We start from the raw sequence: 22,632 nt of genomic DNA on the forward strand, positions 1-22,632 counted from the left end.
GGATTCGAACACCGTTGCATCGCTACACACGAATGCACCGGACGATAGACGATAGACCTATAGATCGATAGACGAAAAAAAGAAGTCAAACAACCACTTTTGGTTTGTTAATTGATGTTTTTACACTAAGGTACATTATTTATTATATCTTCAATAGTATGTATTAGATTTATAAAATAAAACTTACCAGTGGTAGTGCATTCTGTGAGCACTGCCTATTTCTGCCGTGAAGTGGTTAATGCGTTTAGGTTTGAAGGGTGAGGCAGCCGTTGTTCCGTAAAATCGAAGATTTAGAACTCATGTCTCAGATGACTTCCATACAAAAAAAATAGAAATATGAAAAATTATCTAAAAAATGATCAATGTTTTACTATACATAATTAGGGAAAGTACTAAGGACGTATCTAAGGACAAAAAAAAAACAGAATAAAATATGAACTCTCACCGTAGCATGTTGTTGCCAGCAATAAATTAAGTAGGCTATCTATAAATATAAAATCTTTAAAATGATGTATTACCTTCTTTGACAGCGTCCGCGTGTTTTTCATAGCACTAAAAAACTGCTAATAAAAACAACATCGCTACATTTTATATGTTGTCAACATTAAAAAACACACTAATTATCTTGGTTAAGTTACTGTAAATCTCATTTTGATGATCCTAATCATTCGGCTAGGTATTCAAAAGATGTATGCTGAAAGCGATTGCAATACTAATCTTATATACATTTATAATCCCTTATCTGATGTCCTGACCCCACACAACTGTTAACATGGACTCAATACTTGTTTATTTTGTAATTTTATGCACGAAACATAATTAACGATATTAACAAGAGCTGTTTATTTCAGTACCGACCACAAGGGCGATGGATCAACATATTTTTGCATTAAATAGGGAAAATAACCAAATATTAAATAATTCATGTTTTCTAGTTTAAATTAAAATTCCAAGGTCTTCGTAAACCATATTTATAAAACTGGGAAATCTTGAACAACTACAAAATTTAAGTCTGTATACGAAGGTAATATATGTATATCATTTTATAACAAATAAAATTGTTTTTGTTTGAGCTAGGATAACCTCTAACAATTCATAATCAAGCCGGCGTAAAGTATGTTTGTGTACAACAAAATGGTGAAATTTGTAAAATTGAGCCCACTGAGTTTCTCGCCGGATCTTCTCAGTGGGTCGCGTTTCCGATCCGGTTGTAGATTCTGCGAAGCACGGCTCTTGCTAGGGTTTGCGTTAGCAACGTCGTCAGGTTTGAGCCCCGTGAGCTTACCTACTAGTTAAGGTTACGCTGATATAGCAAGGCTATCAGCTTAGGTAGGAAAAAAAACGTAAAATTTTAGCATGTTTTTTAGTAAATTAGGGAAAACAGAAGGGGATATTATTTCCACATAAAAACGTAGAAGAAGTTTTAGATATAGCTGTCGTGTCTTCGAATTAATAACGATATTCTCCACTTTAGCTCGTCTACCGATAGAACTTAACAATAGCTCATAATCCTCAATGTTAGTAATACATTTAAAAATTCCTGATTCAAAACAGCAAGCAATATTCCAATATGAAACAAGCTGTGTGCATGCACTGTGAAATTAACATTAATATAATATTCTGATCACAGTGAAATTCTCATTTCAAGCATAGATTACACACTTAATAAGAGCATCACGATCTTTGACCCGAACAGGAAAAAAGAAGGAAAGAAATAAACGAAAGGAAAACGTGAACTGGTGGTAGGGTTCTGTGTAGAAGCCCGCCCGGGTTGGTACCACCGTCCTGTCTATTTCTGCCGCAAAACAGCCGTAAGCTCGTCTGCCTATCGGAAGCAATAAAAAATAAAAAAAAAGGAATCATTAGATTTTTTTGTTTAATTGGGTGACAATACATACCAAAACACAGAGCTATGTATGGCTTAAGTAAAAAAAATTTTTTTAAATAAAGATAAAACTAAATGCGTAAACTAAATTACTATGAAAGCTATTATTGTAAAGTCTAAAAGAAATCAGAAGAAGCGAGTGTAAATTTAATATTTTTATTTTGACTCTCTACAAAACTAGTGGTCATTATTTCCACCATTCAATAATACGGTTTCGTGTTATTTTCAATTAATATCCATGTTCGCGGTAACCTCCTTGGTCTACTCGTCCTTGAGGGAAACCGCCGCCACCATATCCGCCTTGGTTGCCACCAAATCCGCCTTGGTTACCACCATATCCGCCCTGACTACCACCATATCCGCCTTGATTGCCACCATATCCTCCTTGACTGCCACCATATCCGCCTTGATTACCACCATATCCGCCTTGACCGCCACCATATCCGCCTTGGCCGCCTCCCTGGCCATAACCACCACGACCGCTTTGCCCACCAGAGCTTTCATGGCCGTATCCATACGGGTAACCTGAAAAAATAATTATGAGCTATCAAGTAGAATGGAGTAAGCTCTGCCGGTTTCTAGGCCTGTTTGTGTACTATAGTCTAATAGCAATTGCAAATATTATGCTTTTCGTTAGGTTATTTAAACTACTTTTAGGGTTGAATATCGCGTTTTTATTTTAATTACCCATTTGACACGCCATTTCGAATGCCTATAGTTTCTTGATGATGACGGTGATGACTGACGGTTTTGTTGTTGATGTCAATAAGAACGCAAGATTAAAGCGTAAACTGAAGAGAGTGTCAGAGAAGAAGTGAATAGTGAGAGAAGTGAAAGTATGATCTATGGGTCTTTGCAACAGCTGTGTGCTTAGTGAGAGTTTTTAAACGTTCTCGACAACATAAAAGTTAATTCAAATTTTGTATAGAGTTGGAACAGCGCCGCTAGCGGCAAGCGTTGTCAAACGTAGCGTTATTATATCATAGCGTTACTATTGTTGATCGAAGCAATTTGTATGGGGTTACAACGTTTCACTATTAATTATTTAACTATATTATATATTATACTATATTACTTAACTATATTTGAATGTGAGTAGAGCAGTGGGCTCATCAACTCATACAGTGCAATAACAAAAAAAGTACATCATTATAAGCATCCCAATTGCTTATTATGGAGGGCATACATATTATGTAGATAACAAACAGATCTATTTGCGAGAAATCAATTGTTTTGTATTTAAATAGACTGGTGCAAAAACTTACCGTAGCATGTTGCCACAATCAAAATCAAACAGGCAATCTGTAAAATTAAATACGGTAACCATATTAAACAAAACAACGGAATCATTTCGTATATGTATTTTTCAAATGCTTTCATTGACTAAGCTATACATTTGATATTGTATTATTAATAAGCAGTTAGTATTAGCATAGAAATACAATTGAGAACTTACTGTGATCTTCATTTTAGAACGGATGCAAAGCTTTGAAGTTATGTTGTAAACTATTGCAGCATTCCCCTTATATACATTACCCTTATCTCATTCAGAAGCGTGAACCCCGCCCTGTTTACATGGACTTTAATGATCTGTGTCAAATATTATCTACATTAGAGATAGCAATTTGCTTCTGAAGCATTGATGCAACAGGGGCCAGTGTAATTTAATTAGAACCACAATTTATCTTCCAGCCGTAAATGTTAGACAGTTTTTTTTGTTTCACTGTTATATCTCGATAGGTTTCAAATTTCGTATTAATTTTATATGTCCAAGAATGAATCAATAATTTTTAACAAATTTTTGATATTAAACAACATGTGTGTGATATTAAGGTTTAAGTAGGTACATCTAATATGATATCTTTTTTTCCCTGCCTATGCCTTGAGAGGCTATTTCAGCTTCTCCTTGACGTGTAGATGACTGACGGCGCTCTAACCGGGAGTGTTGCTAACACTGGCCCTAGCTACAGGCCCTATATTTGCGTAATTACTGGTGGTAGGACCTCTTGTGAGTCCGCGCGAGTCCGGTAGGTACCACCCCCGCCTATTTCTGCCATGAAGCAGTAATGCGTTTCGGCTTGAAGGGTAGGGCAGCCGGTGTAAGTATACTTGAGACCTTAGAACTTATATCTCAAGGTGAGTGACACATTTACGTTGTAGATGTCTATGGGCTCCAGTAACCACTTAACACCAGGTGGGCTGTGAGCTCGCCCACCCACCTAAGCAATAAAAATAAATAAAAAACCATCACGTTAAGGAATGCTCTTTCTACATCAAAAATAAATTCAAAATTCTGGATTTCGTTTTTAATCCGTGACTTTAGTATTGTGATTTTCGTGAGTATTGTAAGATTAAGAACAACATGTTTTGATTTTGTAAAATACACGGTAAAAAAAGAATTATTATAAAATGAATAAAATTACGCAACAATAACTGCGCTTGGGGATGACTCAGTCAGACTTTAATATTATCTTCATCCGCTCCCTTCTGTAAATATTCAGGTCAGCAAATCGAACTCAGTCATTTTAAGAAAATTTCCATTACAAAACATAAACGATATACATTTATGAATGTTGATTAACATATTTATACATACTAGTGGTCCCGCAGTAGTCGAAATTCAACTATAATTAATTGGATTTGCAAGTTTGTACACTATTATGATTGTAATTTATACTTCTATAATCACAAATTTCGCCAAGGCTACACTATAAAAAAAAATGACAAACAATATTTAATCTATTCTCAATTTGACCACAGACGTCAAGAACAAAAGTTTGACAATAAATAGTATGCATGCGTGTTGCGTCAAATACATGGTATGTAGCATATATTAAGTGTATAATCTATGGTATGTAGTGTGTGTAATGTTTCTTTATTGATTTAATGTATCTTTTATGCATTATTTAAAAAATATTAGCATTGTGCACTTCTTCTCTATATCTATACTAATCTATACTAATATTATAAAGAGGAAAGATTTGTTGTTTGTTTGTTTCGAATAGGCTCCGAAACTACTGGACCGATTTGAAAAATTCTTTTTCCATTAGAAGCCGACATTGTCCCTGATGAATAGGCTACTTTTTTAATTTAATTTTTATTTTTTGGTTTAATGTGTGTTTTAATGTTTCCGAAGCGAAGCGAGGCGGGTCACTAGTTCTTTAAGTGTGGAAAATTTCATACTCCTCCGTCCGCGCAATTTTCGTAAAAGGATACAAGTTTTTGCTTCACGTATTAATATATAACTAGTCAGGTCATAAGTATTGTCACACAGTAAAAACTTTTCTTTTAGAATGCTGGCCACAAAAAGTTTATTGAATTCGAATTTCGAATTGTTCATGAAAATAAAAATGTATACTTTTAGAATTTTACTCATTTTTAAATGGAGAGGACGCTTAAGAAGACCGTGTTGCAGTTATTGCGTTGCATCGTTACGGTTACGCGCCAATTCAAATTTAACATACTGAAAAATTGAATATAACCAAAAGATTCGTTTATCGTACCATCAACGATAAATGAAGACTCTAGTGTAGATGACAGGTCAAGAAGTGGTCGCCCTCGGTCTGTTAGGACTCCAGCAGTGATAAAGCTGTGAAGGCGCGAATTCAAAGAAATCCCAAACGTAAGCAGAAACTGTTGGCCCTTCAGATGGGGTTAAACAGAACCACGGTGAAAGGGTGTTAAATGAGACTTAGGGCTTCGGCATATCGAGAAAAACAGGACATCGTTGAATGCTCGTCTAATGGACCTGAGACTGAAGAGATGCTGCGCTTTGTTGAAGCGGTACGCGGGGAAAAATATCGGGAAATTCATTTTTCGGATGAAAAATTTTTACCGTAGAAGAGAGCTACAACAACAAAATGATAAGGTGTACGCACACAGTAGTGAAGAAGCGAGCAACCGTATTCCGCGTGTCCAACGAGGTCATTTTCCATCCTCGCTCATGTTATGGTTGGGAGTTTCTATTGGGCTTAACAGAAGTACATTTTTGTGAAAGGTGTAAAAACGAATGCAGTTGTGTATCAAAATACAGTCCTGACGAACCTTGTGGAACCTGTTTCTCATACCATGTTCATAACAGGCACTGGGTATTCCAACAAGATTCGGCGCCAGCTATAGAGCGAAGAGCACACAAGACTGGCTGGCGGCGCGTGAAATCGACTTCATCCGGCACGAAGACTGGCCCTCCTCCAGTCCAGATTTGAATAAACTTTAGTGTCATAAGAATCTATGTTTTGTTAAGTTCATTTTGGTATATGAATGGATACATAATGAATCTTGTTTCAATTATTTTACATTAAACAGTGACAGAATTTATGACCTGACTAGGTAGATTCCAATTTTAGTGTAAAACATTTTTTGGATTTAAGGAAGGCTTATATTGGAAAGCGAACACAAAGTGAATAAGTGTTTGCATTCGTTTAATTACAAGACAGTCCTAGCCATAACATATTTACAAATTTTGAAATATTTACAAGTTCATGCCTTTTAAACCAAACATTGCATTACTGCCGTGAACCATTTATTTCTGTGTGAATGAAATAAAATGGCCCTAGAAATGTTTACATTGTTCTCAATGCTGTATTCGTCTTTACTATCAGTCGTGGTCTTGTGATTTAGTGAATGTATTTCCCGCCCCGTAACCGTGGCCTACGGTGTATCCGTGGCCTAAGCCGTATCCTGCACCGTAGCCGTATCCAGCACCGTAGCCGTGTCCGATGCCGTAAGCCAGGCCGAACCGAGCCCGCCAGCAGCGACCAGTCCTCCCCCCCACCAAAACAGCACCTTCCAAAGCACCGGGTTCCTAGCGACCGCATCAGCTACAGCCTGGGCCTGAGCTGCACTAGTAGCCACGGCGGCAGCCTGAGCTCTAGCCGCGTTGGCGATACGGGCGGCTTTACTGCTCTAGTGTTAGCGATGGCAACAGCTTGAACACGGGCAGCGTTGGCCAAGCGTTCGGCTTCAACAGCGCGGGCGACTTTCAGCGCACTAGCGGCGGCGGCACGTCTGGCGGCTTCGGCGGCTCTGGCATTTTCCCACGCGCAGCCTGAGCTCTCTGAATGTTAGCGACGCGAGCTGCATCCAAAGCTTGGCATTCGTGATCGCTTGAGCTTGCCCGGCCCTAGCGGCAGCTTCGGTGACGCGGGCCCCCTGGATAGCAGCGGCAGCGGAATTAGCGATATGAGCGGCTTGCACGGCCTGTGCATTCTGGATGGCACTGAGCTGAGCGGCCCCGACAGCTGCAGCATTGTTCAGCGCTGCTCCACTGCCGAGAGCAGGAGCGGCAGCAACTACAGCCGGAGCTGCGACTCCAATGGCGGCCGGCCGCCAATGTACGCTCTCCCACTCCTAAGCTCCAAGACCGGCCAGTGAATGTCTATATAGCCTGATTGTTCTGCCGAGAGTCCTTAACTGCGCCTGAAATATATACGAATGTCTATTTTATGTGTTAACTTTAATGAAATATCTATGTTTTTTGTATCATCAATATCAAGAACTTCTCCAAGAACTTCATACGCCAGGCGATGACAAAGAGAATTGTTTTTTGCAAAAATTAAAAGCGAAATTATTAGAGAATTAAACTGTTTTTAAAGTTGGTACGAATTCACAAAAACTAGAGGAACTTAATTTACCGTAGTCGAGACATGTTTAATTTGTAATCGTTATGTTGGCTGAGACACCACCGGATCGACAATCGACTGCAGTGTTATGTTTTGTAAAATTGCACGCACTTTTATACCGCACCGAAAATTGTTAACATCGTATTACCAACGCTAATGCGATGCTGTCCTATTTGAATACGATTATGCAGTCGGTAAAAACTAATCGATATTATTGCCAGTTGACCATGTCGATGCATCGCAACGAGCATGCACCATTGTTCACGTTAGCTGGAGAACCGAGGATTGCAATCATTTCCCCTGCATCGGAATCTGAATTGACCGAAAACCCGCGAAAATCTTCAATTAATACGTGAAAACAAAAACTTTGTACTCCTTTTTACGAAAATTACGCGGACGGAGGAGTATGACTTTTCACCTTATGAGGGATATAGGGAAGGAGTGCAGAATGCTATTTTTTTTTATTATGCGTGAAAAATACGTTATGTCAATAACAAAACATTACACCACCCATGTATTTGACACACGCACACGCCTTTAAACAATTTTAAACTTGATGTTGTTTCAAACTTTTGTTATTGTTTAAAATCTGTGGTCAAATTGAGATAGATTAAGTTTGTTTTAAATTATTTGTCTATGTAGCCTGGTGAAATCTGTTTATTAAATTATACTCTTTGACTATAAATCATAATAATGTTTTATATAATAATGTATGCGAAATTTTAATGTATAGTGGAATTTCGACTACTGGGCGGCACTATTTTCAATTAAAACAGATTACTTTCATTTAGGGCTGCCATGAACTGTAGTACGGTTCTAATTCATAATTTTGAAAGTTGCGATTGTATTTTTTTCTATTTTATAGACTGAGCATTTTTTTTTTTTTTTTTGGTCAGGAGGAAATCGCCGGACTTCCGCCCTTTTCTGGGGATACTGGGCGGGGTATGTCAGAGTCGAACTGACTAAAACCTCCTGTCGCTCAACAACCAACGTCCAAACCTCGCATGAGACAGAACTCATGACAAGGCAAAGGGGGGAAAGTGAAGCGTTTAGTGCGGAGCACATCTCTCCCATCACCCTCCCCCTCGGGACGCCGGACTGGCGGTCGTCGGCGCACGACCACCAGCCCTCTCGGTCGGCAGACTGTCCGAAGCCCGCCTAGATGGCGCCGGTTAGAGGGTTACCCTACGGAATACCCCGCTGGCCAGAACCAGCGTGGGTCGAGGATAGCCGGCCTTCCATCACCCGGATGCTCTTGCGTAAAACGCGTGCAGAGCAGCTTGCACGTCGTCTTCTTAGGCCCCCTCGCCGGTCCCCAGACCGACATGTGAGGGGGACCCGAAACACTTAGAGGGCCAGGGCTTGGGCGAATCCGCCTCCCTGGCCCCGCTCGACGGCGGCGGGATTGTGCGTCTCTCACGCGCCCCGCCGCCTCCTTCTGCGAGATGGTGCACTCGCAGAAGTCGAGCATCGCCTTCCACGACTCGTCGTCGCCGAGCATCGATGCCACAACACTCGGCAACGACAAGTCGTTCCTATTTTTGCGACGAGGACACGGCGCCACCCCTCCCATGCGGGGCAGGCGACGAGCGTATGCTCTGCCGTGTCCAAGTCGCCCACAATGGTGGCACTCTGCCGTCGGCTCGGCTGTGATCCGGTGCAGGAACTCACCGAAACAACCATGCCCAGTGAGCACCTGCGAGCCGGAAAGTGAGGCGTCCTCTGTCACGATTCACCCAATCCACAGGACCGGGCGAATCGCCTCGACGGTCCTACGACCAGCCGAAGGATCAGCCAGCCGTCTGGACCACGACTCCAGCACGGACCGCCGAGATTGGGCCCTCCGTGCTCTGACCACACTGGGGCTGGGACGCGCCACGCCCCGGGCACGTTCAGCCCGCCACTATAGTCAGCGGCGAGCGCCTCCGCTTCCAGAACCCAAGGCGGCGTCCCAGCCAGTACACACGCCGCCTCAAAGGAGATGGTGCGATAACCACGGATGACCCTGACCGCGATGGTGCGTTGCGGCCGTTGCAGCAGCTTCGCACCCCACGGCCAGGGACTGGCCCCACACGGGCGCCCCGTATAGGGCCATTGATCGCACCACCCCCGTATAGAGACGGCGCGTCACCTGGTCAGGCCCCCGACGTTGGGCAGAAGCCGGCTTAGCGCGCCGGCCACCCCCAACAAACGAGGGACCAGGTTCTGAAAGTGAGCACGGAAGGTCCAACGACTGTCCAAATGAGGCCGAGGTACTTCAACTGCACCCCGACCCGATACGGACGCCTCCAACCACGATATGGCATCGACAGGTGGCACTCTCCGGGGCCTGTGGAACCACATGGCCTCGGATTTACTGAGCGCCACGTCGAGGCCCAATCTCCTAATTTTGCCGACGACATGCGCCACCCCAGCCGTAGCAAGACGGGCAGACTCAGCAAAACTCCCCCCCGGGCCACGACCAACGTGTCGTCGCGTAACATATTACGCTCAGGCCCGGGAGGAGGGCCTCTCAGCACAGTCATACCCGATATTCCACAAAAGGGGCCGAGCACCGACCCCTGTGGAACACCGCGCACGACCGGGAACCGGTGCAGGATCCCACCATGTCGGTACACGTGACCGATCTGTCCTCTAAGTAGGAACCACCAGCCGGCGAAGTGGGGGGCACTCTATGTCGTTCCAGCGCCCCCCCTATCACGGACCAGGGCAGGTGTTAAACGCATTGGCGATATCGAGCGACACCGCAAAAGCCACCCCTGGAGACGGCCTCTCGAGGGCCCGCACGCGAAGGATCGCGTCTACCGTTGAGCGGCCCTCTCGGAAGCCATACTGCTCCGCCGACAGATCGGGTCCCACCCGACCAGATGCTGGATGATGCGGGCTGCCAGAATGCGTTCCAGCAGCTTGCCCCCTCATCCAGCACACGATGACGGTACCGGCGGCAGTATCCGCCGGGCGCCTCCTTTCTCAACAGCACGAGTCTGCCCGTCCTCCACGATGAAGGAAACCGTCCCGACTCGAGGCAGGGTTGTAAAGTCTCAAGAGTCGGTCCCCTAGGGCCAAGGCCAAGGCCCAAACCCGGCCATGGACGCCATCCGGGCCGGGTGCAGTGTCCTTCGCGCACATTTGCGAACGGCCACACGGAGCTCCGCCCCGTTTATGGGCACCTCAGCAGGGACTTCGCCGTCGTAGTCCGGCGGCGCGTCCATAGCGGGAGCGACAAATCCCTCCCGCCTGCGGAAAAGCACCGAGACGATGTCCCGCAGCTGCTGAGGCTGGAGACGCTCCGTGATCGGGGGGCCCATGGGCGCATTTTATTGCGCACCATATGATAGGGCCGCCCCCACGGATCCTCATCCAGCGTCTCCAAGAGACCCTCCATGTGGTTGTTCTTGGCTCTTCTGATGGCCAGCTGCAATGCCCTCTGCGCGACGCGGAATGCGCCGTGCAGCCGGGCCTCTGCTGCCGCGAACGCAACGGATCGTTGCGCCGCGGCAGGCGGCGGCGGCGATGCCTGGCGCACTCGCCTCGCCCGAACGCACTCCACGCGGGATTGCGCAATTTCGGGCGACCACCGTACGCCTGGCGATTAGGTCGAGGGCCGATCCGGGGCATCGACGCATCACAGATGCGACGCATCGTGTCCCGGAACCACCCTGCCTCTCCCTCGACCTCGACCGGGTGTGGACGCATGGGCGCCCACGCCGCCACCGTAGAGGCTTCCATCAGGAGCTCCTTATTCAGGCGCTTCAGTGCCCACTTGGGGAATGACCGGGACGCACCACGGGGGTGGTCCCCGTGGACGTCCGCGACTGTGGAGCGGGCGGAGAGATCAAACCGAATATATCGGTGATCTGACAGTGTCTCCGCCCCCTCCAAAACTCTCCAGTCGCGGATACGGCGTGCGATGCCGGGCTTGCGAACGTAACGTCCACAATAGACTCGCCCTGCCACCGCACGCACGTCGCAACCGAACCTCTATTCAACAAACAGAGGCCGGCCGCGTTCGCCCACCTCTCCAGTAGCCTACCACGAGCGTCCGAGCGGGGGGAGCCCCATGCGACAGACTTCGCATTGAGATCCCCCGCGAGAATCACTGGACGGGGAGCGAGGCGGCGAGCAATCGCCCCGATCCCGCCCAGGAAATGCCCGAACTCGACAGTAGGCCTGTTCGGAGAGAAGTACGCCCCGATCACGACGGTCCCTTCCAACTGCACCGCGACGAACCCTTGGCCCCTGGTCACCATCGCCAGGGGGGGATCGCCGCGTCTCTTCTTATGGCTATGGCCGCCAGGCCGCCATCGTCCCCGAACCAGCAATCATTTGCCGGGGAACGAAATATGGCTCGGCGACCACAGCCACATCTATAGACCACTCCGCCATACTCTGAGACAGCATGTCCTGAGCTCTGGCGGAGTGGTTCAGGTTTCCTTGGAGGAAGCGATAGGTGCGGTCCATTACTGTTGGACCACATCCATCGCTCCCTCCCCTTCACCGCTGCCCCCACCCTCCGGCACCGGTGCCGCAGCGGGGATTACAGCGTTGGCCAGTGCTCCTCTGGCCAACTTTCTCCTCTGCCGGCGCTTTGACTTCCGGTGCCGGTTGCGTTCGGTGTTATCACCGGACGGGAGGCACGCCTTTCCTCCCGCCCGGTGGTTAGCCCCGCGCCCGGCCGCAGCGCACAGAGCGCAGTGCGGGGCGGCCGCGCAGGACGCCGCTTTATGGCCCGGCTGGCCGCAGCGGAAACACAGACCGCTGCGGTCAACCGAGCTAGTGCACCTGGCGAGACCGTGTCCGGTGCTAAAGCACCGGAGGCATCGCCAGGCGCGTGGTTCAAGCAGGCGCACGTGGGCCGCTATCCAGCCCACGCGCAGCCTGCCTGGATTCCCCGACGGTCCCCCGGGCGGAGGAGCAGCCAGGGAGGCAGCCGTCTCCAACGGGCAACGCACCCACACTGAGCTGGCCCCGTTATAACCACGGCGCAGCTCACCCACGGTTACATTCTCCGGTGCACAGTTGCCCTGGGTAGCGACGGCCGCTCTCACCTCATCCCTGGTGGTGCAGTCGTCCAGGCCGGTCACTCTTAATTCCGCCATTTTTACCGGCCTGTGCACCCGCACCTCCTCCTCAGGCAAGACCATACGGAGCTTCGCCGCCAGACGCTCCGCGATGCCGGGACTATCGGCACCGGGACACTCTAACAGCTTGGCCCCATTGGCCGTCTGCCTGCTGCGGAGGCCCTCCTCCGCCCCAATCTCGTCCAGGTTGACTGCTTCACGCGCCCGGGCCATCACATCATTATATGTGATGCCCTTGGCCTCAGCGGCAGGCAGTAAAGTTAGAACCACTGCCGCTGATCGCGGCGCCCGCGACGACTTCTTCCCTTTTTTTGTTTTTTTGTTTTTCTTGGCGGCTACAGGTGCTCGACCCTGTTGGGGTGCAGCCTGAACCGCCATGGCCACTGGCGCTCTACCCATTTGGGGAGCTGCCAGTGAGGCCTTTTTGGCACCCCGCCGGGCCACCACGTTCCACCCCTCGTCCATGTCTGACGGGGGCGGAGGCAGCGGACGGGACTGGGGTGCTTGTGATGGAGGCTTCGCGTTAGCGCCGCCCCCTCGCTTAGTTCGATCCCGTCCCGGGCCCGACCTGGTGGCCGGAGCCCGTACAGGAGCGGAACGGGTGGCCAAAGCACCCGTCACCGCCGGTTGCCTAACGTCGGCCGAAACAGTCACTCTCGCCTCGAGAGCCGCTAGCCTCCCGCCCAGCTTTTCTACTACAGCCTGGACGGTGCGGTTGATGACCTCGTCCAGGCTGAAGGTCTTCGGTTCTGGCGGAGCCAGCATCCGTGGCCCCGCGAGTGCTTGCTGCCGCGCGGCGGCGGTCGTCTCTCTAGAGCGCGGTGACGGGAGACGCGGACGCTCCTGTGCCGCACGCGGTGGTGGCAGCACAGGCCACTGATCACCAGTCAGCGCCGGGAGACGGGAGCTCCGAGGGGCTCCAGCGACCCAGGACGTCGCTGCTCCATCATCGGGCCGTTGCCGAGCTTGGAGCTGTGCTCGAAGTCTCGAATTCTCCGCCATCAGCTGTACCACCTGGTCATTGGCAGAAGCAACTGATGGCAGAACTTTCGAGACCTGCGAGACCACTTCTCGCAGTTTACGACCAGCGGCTTTGGTCTTGGTGCCATTGGCCGCGTATGATTTCACGGTCTTCATGGCCCTGTCTATGACCATGGCAGGATCCTGAAGGCCGCTCTCTTCCTCCTCTGTCGTCTGCCCATCCAACGAGGCGACAGACATTGACACTGATGATGGCGCCGGTGACGGCGCGCCCCTTTTCCGGGCGGGTCTCCCTCTAGGGGGCGGCATCTCCTCCGCAGCAGAGGCTGCATCGGAGATTACCAACACCTTTTCCGGCGGGGCATCTGCGCCAGAGGATGACGCTGGCTCCCCTACCCCCTCACGAGAGGAAGCTCGCCAAGACTTCCTCTTCCGCCTAATCTTCTTGGCGGTTGTCCCTTTCGGACCAGCCGCCTCGCCTTCGCTGACGAGCGCAGAGCGCGTCGAGCCAGCGCTGTCACACCTCGGTTCGACGGGTTTTCCGCTGCCCGTCGCACAGCCCCCTTCATCGTGGCATGCTTTGCCCCCCCAGAATACGCGGGGCAGCATGCTCCCACCGAGGTGGAAGCACGGAGGGATTCTCCACCTAGGGTGGTACCCTCCTGGGGTAATTTTATTTTTAAGTTTGCCATCATTTTTTGGTCCTTTGTTATTTAACCAGGGGTCGGTCCCCTGGGACGGCCCTTACGACTGGACTCCCTCCCCACTCATCTCATCACCGGGCACGTCACAAGCTTAAGATTAGGGCATTTTTTATAGAGGTACACATCCTCGCGGCCCCTGCTAGGCAGCGGCCCCCGTCCCCTACTCGGTAGGGATTACGGTATGCTTCTACGAAGCCACGCCGGTAAACCGGTACCCCCCTCTGGAGGGCCTTCCCCTGTAGCCGCCAAGAGGCAGCCGGGGACATGGCAACCAGCGACCGGAAGGGAGTGCCCTCCGGTTCACTTCTCATCCACGTGGGGTCTACCATTACTGACAGACCCACACGTCTGACCACGACGTGGCCACGCCGGCGTACCGGTACCCTCCTCTGGAGGGCCTTCCCTTTAGCAGTCAAAGAGCTGCCGGGGACATGGCCTAGCCTCCAAAAGGTCTCCAGAAGGGAGCCTTCTCCCGCTTCACGCACCCTTTGTCCAGCAAAGGTGGGAAAAGGGAACACCGTGTGCAGTCTTCTTAGTTCGCGGCACCCCTCTGCAGACAATGCTGCTCCACGGTATCGGGGTGCACACTTAAGCCCCACCGCCGCGACAAGGCGAGACCACGTTGTGTGGGGATAGACTGAGCATTAGCATAACAATTGCTCATTCATAACAATCTGCTCATAGACATTCGAATTTTTGTCGTATTCTATGGAAATTCAGACATAGTGCAAACGTTTTCTAGACAGTTGATGTGTTTAAGTAGAATACTCATCAAAATTTAAGTAAATTAATCGACTTTACGTTTTATCTATATTGGGTAGAAAAATTCTCACTTGGTAAGAGGTTTTTATGTTTTCTTTGTTATTAGTAGACATATTGTGTTAAGTCCACATTTCTTGTAAAAAAACTTCCGTTTGAATTTGATCACCGGGATATTAGCGATGCGTTTTAACGATCTAATTTCTAAGCATATTTAAATAAATAACAGAAATTTTAATCTCTTTTTAACTACTCTGAGACTATTTACTAGTACATTTGAGAATCGACTCCGACTGCCTATTTCACGTTAGATATGTTTACTAGATTATGGTTATTAAGCTTATGTAAAAAATAATATCAACACTAGCTAATATTTTAAGATCGACATATTTTTATAACGAATAATTCCAAAAAAATACATCTGCATTCTGGAATATAGGTTGAGTTAAATATTTGCATAAATTAATCATGTATACAAGTCGATTACATAGATTGTGTAGCCAACTTCGCCCGGTTACCACAAGTATGTGTTTTCAGCTACATATCAAACTTCAATAAACTCAAAAATATATAATAAATAATGTAGAATAAATTCAATAATATTCTCCATATTGCTTTTATACTTCAATCCGTTTCAAATACATAGGTGTTAATGTAGGTTTGTGGAGAATAATGCATTGAATGTCTGAAGTAATGACCGGTAACGATATACTAGTGATTATTTTTTATACTTAGTATGAATAGACTGATAATTTATCTATTTACCTATTATTCGTGGATTCTTATTAATACATAGTTTTAATACAATCATTCTTAGAGGATAGTATTTATCCAAAAATAATCTTAATGACAGAACTATTGATATTTATTTTTATTGTTTAGATGGGTGGACGAGCTCACAGCCCACCTGATGATAAGTGGGTACTGGAACCCATGGACATCTACAACGTAAATGCGCCACTCCTTGAGATATAAGTTCTAAGGTCTCAAGTAATTTATAATCAACTCAAATCTCAATTTATAATAATACTGCTCCTTTGCTTTTATCCTTGGTAATATCTGAGTATCGCCCATATTTTCATATATTTTACCCATATTAACTGTTACGGTTCAAAAAGAAACTGCCGTCATGACCTGCGTACGCTGTGTAAATTTATAGTTTTAATATGGTAACCCCACGAATTATATATGCAGCGGAAAAAACGCGCGAAAAAACTTAATCAGCTGGTTCGTTGCGTGTCATTGGTATGCCAGTTGAGTAATTCATTTAACCAATTCTCCAGTTTTTGTATAAGAACGAGTCATCACGAGTGCTGCTAGTGGATTAGACTAGGGTTTCACTAATTTGTTCCGTTCAAACCTTTAAAATGATGTTGCAATAAAGCAATTACCACTACCGCTTCCATTTAATAAATACTCATTTCCCACTATAGTTTCAAGACTGAGTGGAAAATTTTCGCTGAATTCATAATAAAGATATGTTAGTCGTTTTCAAGTAATCATATTGTCTTTCAGAGCCAGCCTTCACACATTTATGTAGGGACGGAACGGAGCGATATGGATGAATGACAGATATGGAGCACGACTGAGTGAGAGAGATAGCAGATGTCGTGTTAGGAAGTAAGAAAGACGGCCAATGAATGCGGAATACCTAGTTTTATTTTTTAAGCGAGAAGAGGGTAGTTGCCGGACGCGTCGGCAGACAGACGCGGTATAACTCTGTGTGCTTAGTGCGAGTTTTTAACGTTCTCGATAGCGTAAAAGTTAGAATAGTTACTTTGGCATAACGCTAAATTTTACCACCTCTTCATTTACGCAGAAAGTGAAAATTTTTTGAGTAATAGAATGCTAAGGCGTTATTTAAGGTACCAAAATCACGCTTTTAACCGACTTCAAAGAGGAAGTTAACAATTCGACCATAATTTTTTATGTTATGTTCACCGATTTCTCGAGAATGCTTGAACCGATCCTGATAAAAAAAAATTGTTCGAAAGGGTAGACTTCCTGAATGTTCCTTTTTACATCAAGATCTGATCTATCTAGAAAAATCTATAATTATCAAAGCCTATCTTGAAGTGATTTTGGTGTTTCAATGTTGTAATGAATAACGTATTTATTTGGATAGGGATCAATATCATCTTTACAAAAACACCTTCACAAATAATACTTTATTTTAGAACAAATTTGTTTAACATTAAAAAACGTTATAGTGAGCCAACCTTAATATATAGACATAATTATGCTGTCGCGCACTTTTTTTAAATCTTTTAAAGGGGAAATTCATGCAAGTCAATTCAATTCAAAAGTTGCATGTTGCAGAATCAAAATAACATAGAAAAAGTTTTCTCATTTTTACAATCAATTTCACTACAGAAATGGTTTGTACAGGACCGGAATTATAATTTTAAAATTAATAGTACATCAACATTGTTCGCGTCATTTCCGTATTAAAGTCATAACATGACGTTTCGTTCTCTGTATTTAGACAGATTACTCATGAATGAGTTTTTAGACCCAATCATCACAAAAATGATATCAAATCTTGTAAAGTTAATAACTAGGTATATATTATTTTTTAACGTATTGAATTATGATTTTATCATTAAGTTAAAATCATTATTTTTCTGTGTTCCGTTTCACGCAGACGTAACTGTCAAGCTATATGATATTGTCGTAGACGAGCCGGCGGCTGCGACCATAGATTATACACTTAATATATTCGACCCAGCAGCCCAGCAAGCGGCCATACATTTTTATGTACCTAAAGTGTTTATTACGCCAGGACGTTTATACGTTTTGTTTATGAACTTCTGTAATTCTTTACCTAATCACGTTGATGCTTGAGCCTCTGATAATGAGAAGTCGGTGTGTGAAAACTATGATTAATATGTTTTGTTTGTGGGCTTAACATTATTTATAGGTTATGTCCGTTTTGGTCTAATTACTTACTTACAGCGCACGCAGCTGAAGTTCTCAAAAGAGATTAAACTCCGATTTTGAACATTCTTTTTGGTGCTCAGCTTACATTGGTCTTAGCGTTATGTTAAATAACCTATAGCCTTTCTCGATAAATGGGCTATCTAAAGCTGAAATAATTTTTCAAATCGGACCAGTAGTTCCTGAGACTAGCGCGTTCAAACAAACAAACTCTTTAGCTTTATAATTAAGTATAGATACGGAATTAAAAGCACGTTTGCGGAAGTAATAAACTGTTTTATTGGCCAAAATCGATCTTATGGCTTAAGTTCTTGCGATTAAGTTTTGCTTCCTGCTAATGGGCGGTATTATCAAACGTTTTTTCTCTTAATTATTTTTATTTTTATTGTTATTGCTTAGGTGGGTGGACGAGCTCACGACCTTTGGAAGTCGTTGGTTGTAGGGTCACCAGTTTTAGGTATACGACAAAACGATCTTCCACCGGCGGGTGATATAAATAAATAAATAATAAATGTGTGTGACTTTGTTTTTATCTGCGAGAATGCGGGAATCGTGGAGCTGAAGTTCTTGACGCGCTGATTACGAAGTGTAAAAGGCTGTTCCGCTGTACCGCTTTATCTGTGCCTTCTGTTCTCCGCACTATATCCTTCTGCTAATTACTGTGTAAATAGTAAATAAACTGCTTATCCTATTACGGACTCCTTATTGTACCGCCTGGCACTGGTGACCCTACAACCAAAGACCTCCTGGTGTTAAGTGGCTACCGGAGCCATAGACATCTACAGCATAAATGCCGCGTATATATCAGCGTAACCTAAATAATTTACTACTTTGCGTGATATGTACACCCTATAGTTAGTCCCGGAGATAGTACGTACTGTTATACTGTGTAGTTCTGAGGCTAATTATTGTAACACTATCTAATTGATGCTTCAATCTTACATCTTATCTCTGTTTACGGGCAATGGGAATCACAATTATCACGACCTTTAGTATTCGCATGAAAAAATAATAATAATAATAAATAGATCCATGAGCGTAATGTGTGTTGATAAACACACTAATTTAAAATCGTCAATATTATTAATTTGGTTTTCACAAGTAAAAAAGCCAACATCACGTAGTGTTCCCAGGCGGTCACCCATCCAAGTACTGACTACCCGACGTTGCTTGACTTCGGTGATCGGACGAGAACCGGTGTTTTCAACGTGGTATGGACGTTGGCGAGCAAATGGTGAAATTAAGCAATAAATATTATATTTTTTTTTTAATTAATGCTTAAACGGTGGACGAATTTACAGCCCACCTGATGTTAAAAGATTACTGGAGCCCATAGACATCTACAGTATAAATACGCCACCACCTTGAGATATGAGATTCTAAGATCTCACTATAGTTACAATGGCTGCCCCGTCCTACAAACCGAAACGCATTACTGCTTCACCGCAGAAATAAGCAGGGTGGTGGTACATACCCGTGCGCGGACCACCACCACAAGAAAAAAAACCAAAACTAAAATCCGTATGGAACGTGAAGTCCTAAATCAGTTGTTTATATTATAATAGATGAGCGTAGCGCGTAATTTGACTCCATTGTTTTTTTTAATGATTGAATGATTACTGGCGGCCCAGAGGCCTTTCCAGTTTCACCAGGACAGGTGGGCGAGCAGAGGCTCAGCCAGGAGGTAATTTGATCGAGTAGAAGCTCAATTTATATAAAATTGAATTAGCGGCGACAATTTCTTATTTTACTACCGGCTTATCAATCGTCATCATGGTGAACGTTTACGGACGAAAGGCGTCATCAAAACCGATTCAATAGTTTTTGCATGATGTTAAAACAAACAAATACAGAGATGGTCTTGTTTTATGTTTTATTCACGGCAGAAATACGCAGGGTGATGATGGTACCTACCCGTGCGGATTCACAAAACGACCTACCACTAGTAATTACGCAAATTATAATTTTGCGAGTTTGATTTTTATTGCACGATGTTAATCCTTCATCGTCAACTGACGCACACCCTCATTGTCCGCCGCAGTTGTTAATAATGTTCATATTTTTTGTTTTATACACACCAATTGCCAATTACATCTTTGTTTTAACGTAGCTTTTTTGGGTACTATATTATAGCATACTCTCTCTCAAGAGAAAGAAAGATCTTTATCTCTCTCTCTCTCCTGTCTTTTTGCAAAAAATTATACTGGTATAAATACCAACCATAAAAATACTGAATACACAGTCTGGATAAATATATACCTAAATTGCACGAACTTGAATACTAGACAGGCAGACTAGGGTCAATTGAAACTTCTTCGATATAATCGCTACCGATCCACTGGTAAGTCACACTACTGTGACTTTATTATGACGGCCTATTTGTTTAGTAAGAGATTCTAATTATAGATTAACTTTCTATATGACAACAATAATAATATTAGTTAATATACCGTATTGACTTAGATTTCTTGCTTCTTAGATAATCTCAGAAGATTGACCCTGTCTCGGGGTTATTTGAAACCGTTTCTGGGGTTAGTTAAAACGGGTGTTGTTACAAATTTTAGCTATCCTCAAATGACGCTTATGATCTTTACGAATAAGTAAAGGTAAAGGTTTGTTGGAACGAAGTTCCTTATCGCGCGTTGTGAAAGGGGGCCAGACGGAAAAATTTCTTACGAAAAGTTGTCACGACACTTTTTAGATCCGTCATTCTGACCAATCAACGTGTAGGCGCTTATCGCGTGACATTGCTCGTATCCGATTGGTCCGCGTAATGAGTACAGTTTCTCGAGATAGTGTTTCAACAATAGTAATTTAGTTCATAGTATTGTTTTTTTCTTCTTCATAATGCCGTAATTTATTATTATAACTTAAAAAAAAATTACAATTCCTTCACTAATTAATCGAAAGGAACTTCGTTCCATCCGGGTGTCCCTTGACACCTCTGAAGTTTTTTGTAAGCAGAAGATTTTAATAAAAAAAAGATTTTTATTATTATGTACTATGACTCGTTACAGCTTCCAACGTTCTCTCCCCTTCCCCTTCGGGACTATATTGCTATATATATGCGCTATATAACCTACTTATTATTCATACCTATTAGTAACACTAATACTGTTACTAGCATAACAATTTTTGAACTCAAATCGAGTCACGAAATTATATTATCGAGCAAGAACGCTCAAAATATGTAGTTATAACACAGCAAACTGTGTTTAACACATCCGACTCATATACAGGTACGTGCTAATTTGATTTGATTTGTGCTAACATTAAAAGCTATAGAGTTGCTCGGAAACTCGATTATTTTAGTTTTTTTAGTATATTCATTCTTCGGGACTTTTATTGTTATAATCATTAAAAAACTAAGAAAATATTTAAGTAATCTATGGTCCTGTTGTTAAAGAGGCGGAAACAACATGACCTTAAAATGTTCGAAGAATTTTACTGGCAGGACAAAAAAAAACTTTTCATGCTACTATAATGAAAACAAATAACGAATCTTCGATTTATTTATTTATACTTTATGCACAAAACAAAACTTGTACACAGGCGGACTTAATGCCATGGGCATTCTCTTCCAGTCGACCATAGGGTGGTGCAGAGATAATGCATGGTAGGGTGCATTGACAAAAGAATAACAAACAACAACAAAAAAAAAAAAAAAAGAACAAACTCAAAACAAAAATCTTCCTTAAAATAACATCTCAGTATTATAGAATACACATACTACAATTCAATATACCTATGTATAAAATAGTAAAATACATACATACACATAATTACACACAATAATATACATGTAAAGTAATAATATATATAAATACACATGAAATACACAATTTAGTATTATAGTTAAGAATGGCTAAAAGTAAATAATATAATATAATAATAATAATTGAAAATGAAAGAAACTAGTTTGGAGATGATTCTTCCAGTTTTTCGTGGATGTGTTCGCGAACTTTGAGTTTAAAAGTAAAGCGATTGCTGATCATCCTGATTTCTTTGGGAAGCGAATTCCATAATATTATGGACTGTACAAAGAAAGAAGAATGTAAAAAATCTGAGCGATGGATAGGACATTGTAGAGACGATTATGTGAAGAACGTAGAATTTTCTCATGGCTTGCGTTCAAGTATCTAAAATGCGATTTTAAGTAAGAGGGTATGGAGGCATAGTCCAAAAGAGAAAACAAGGTAGTAAGCGCTCTCTCCTCTCTACGCTGACGGATCGGTAACCATTTCAGACGAGTTCGGTGCGCGGACACATGGTCATATTTTCTAAGATTGAAAACGAATCGAATGCAATTATTGAGAAGGCGGTCTAGTTTGTTGAGGAGATCTGCATTCAGATCATAGTAGCACACATCACCGTAGTCTACCATAGGGAAAATTAAAGTCTGCACAAGCATGGCCTTTACATTCGATGGTAGCATATTTTTTAGCCGATAGAGAGATCGCAACGTCCTGATGACTTTTTGACTAATGGATGTTATTTGCGGTCTCAACCAAGTGTAGTGTCAATGTGTAATCCAAGATTTTTCACGTTTCGGCTAAAAGGATGATTATGTCATTGAAAACAACAGGCGGTAGCTTGAAATTACTGATCTTACTCATATTTCGATGGCTACCAACAATTATCGCCTGGCATTTGGTAGGATTCAC

The 22,632-nt window shown here is 44.2% G+C and overlaps 2 protein-coding genes and 1 non-coding gene across 3 annotated transcripts; all 3 read right to left on the reverse strand.

Annotated features, from left to right (window-relative positions):
- Nucleotides 1-2,027: 2,027 nt before the first annotated feature.
- On the reverse strand, nucleotides 2,028-3,519 carry CPG18 (cuticular protein glycine-rich 18). The gene is made up of 3 exons (XM_028169670.2): nucleotides 3,342-3,519; nucleotides 3,151-3,187; nucleotides 2,028-2,410 (listed from the first exon to the last, which is right to left on the reverse strand). The coding sequence occupies exons 1-3, from the start codon at nucleotides 3,351-3,353 to the stop codon at nucleotides 2,115-2,117; spliced, it is 345 nt and encodes a 114-aa protein (XP_028025471.2). The 5' UTR covers nucleotides 3,354-3,519; the 3' UTR covers nucleotides 2,028-2,114.
- Nucleotides 3,520-6,306: 2,787 nt separating this feature from the next.
- On the reverse strand, nucleotides 6,307-13,808 carry LOC114239327 (uncharacterized). The gene is given in 5 exon segments (XM_089735496.1): nucleotides 6,307-6,783; nucleotides 6,786-6,929; nucleotides 6,932-6,979; nucleotides 6,982-7,234; nucleotides 13,176-13,808. Coding segments are annotated over 5 exon segments (1,308 nt in total). The 3' UTR covers nucleotides 6,307-6,553.
- A 5,268-nt stretch (nucleotides 13,809-19,076) lies between these two features.
- On the reverse strand, nucleotides 19,077-19,193 carry LOC114239515 (5S ribosomal RNA). Its single transcript, XR_003624444.2, has one exon. It is a non-coding gene; the product is annotated as a 5S ribosomal RNA (ribosomal RNA).
- Nucleotides 19,194-22,632: the final 3,439 nt, after the last annotated feature.

Source organism: Bombyx mandarina, chromosome 19 (assembly GCF_030267445.1).
Source record: "Bombyx mandarina strain Sakado chromosome 19, ASM3026744v2".
Lineage (NCBI taxonomy): Eukaryota > Metazoa > Arthropoda > Insecta > Lepidoptera > Bombycidae > Bombyx > Bombyx mandarina.

What these genes read in the sequence shown, in the direction of transcription:
- CPG18 (XM_028169670.2), bottom strand. An exon ending in GATTGTGGCAACATGCTACG is followed by an intron (nt 2,411 to 3,150) that starts GTAAGTTTTTGC and finishes TTATTTTTTCAG; the next exon opens with GTTACCCGTATGGATACGGC.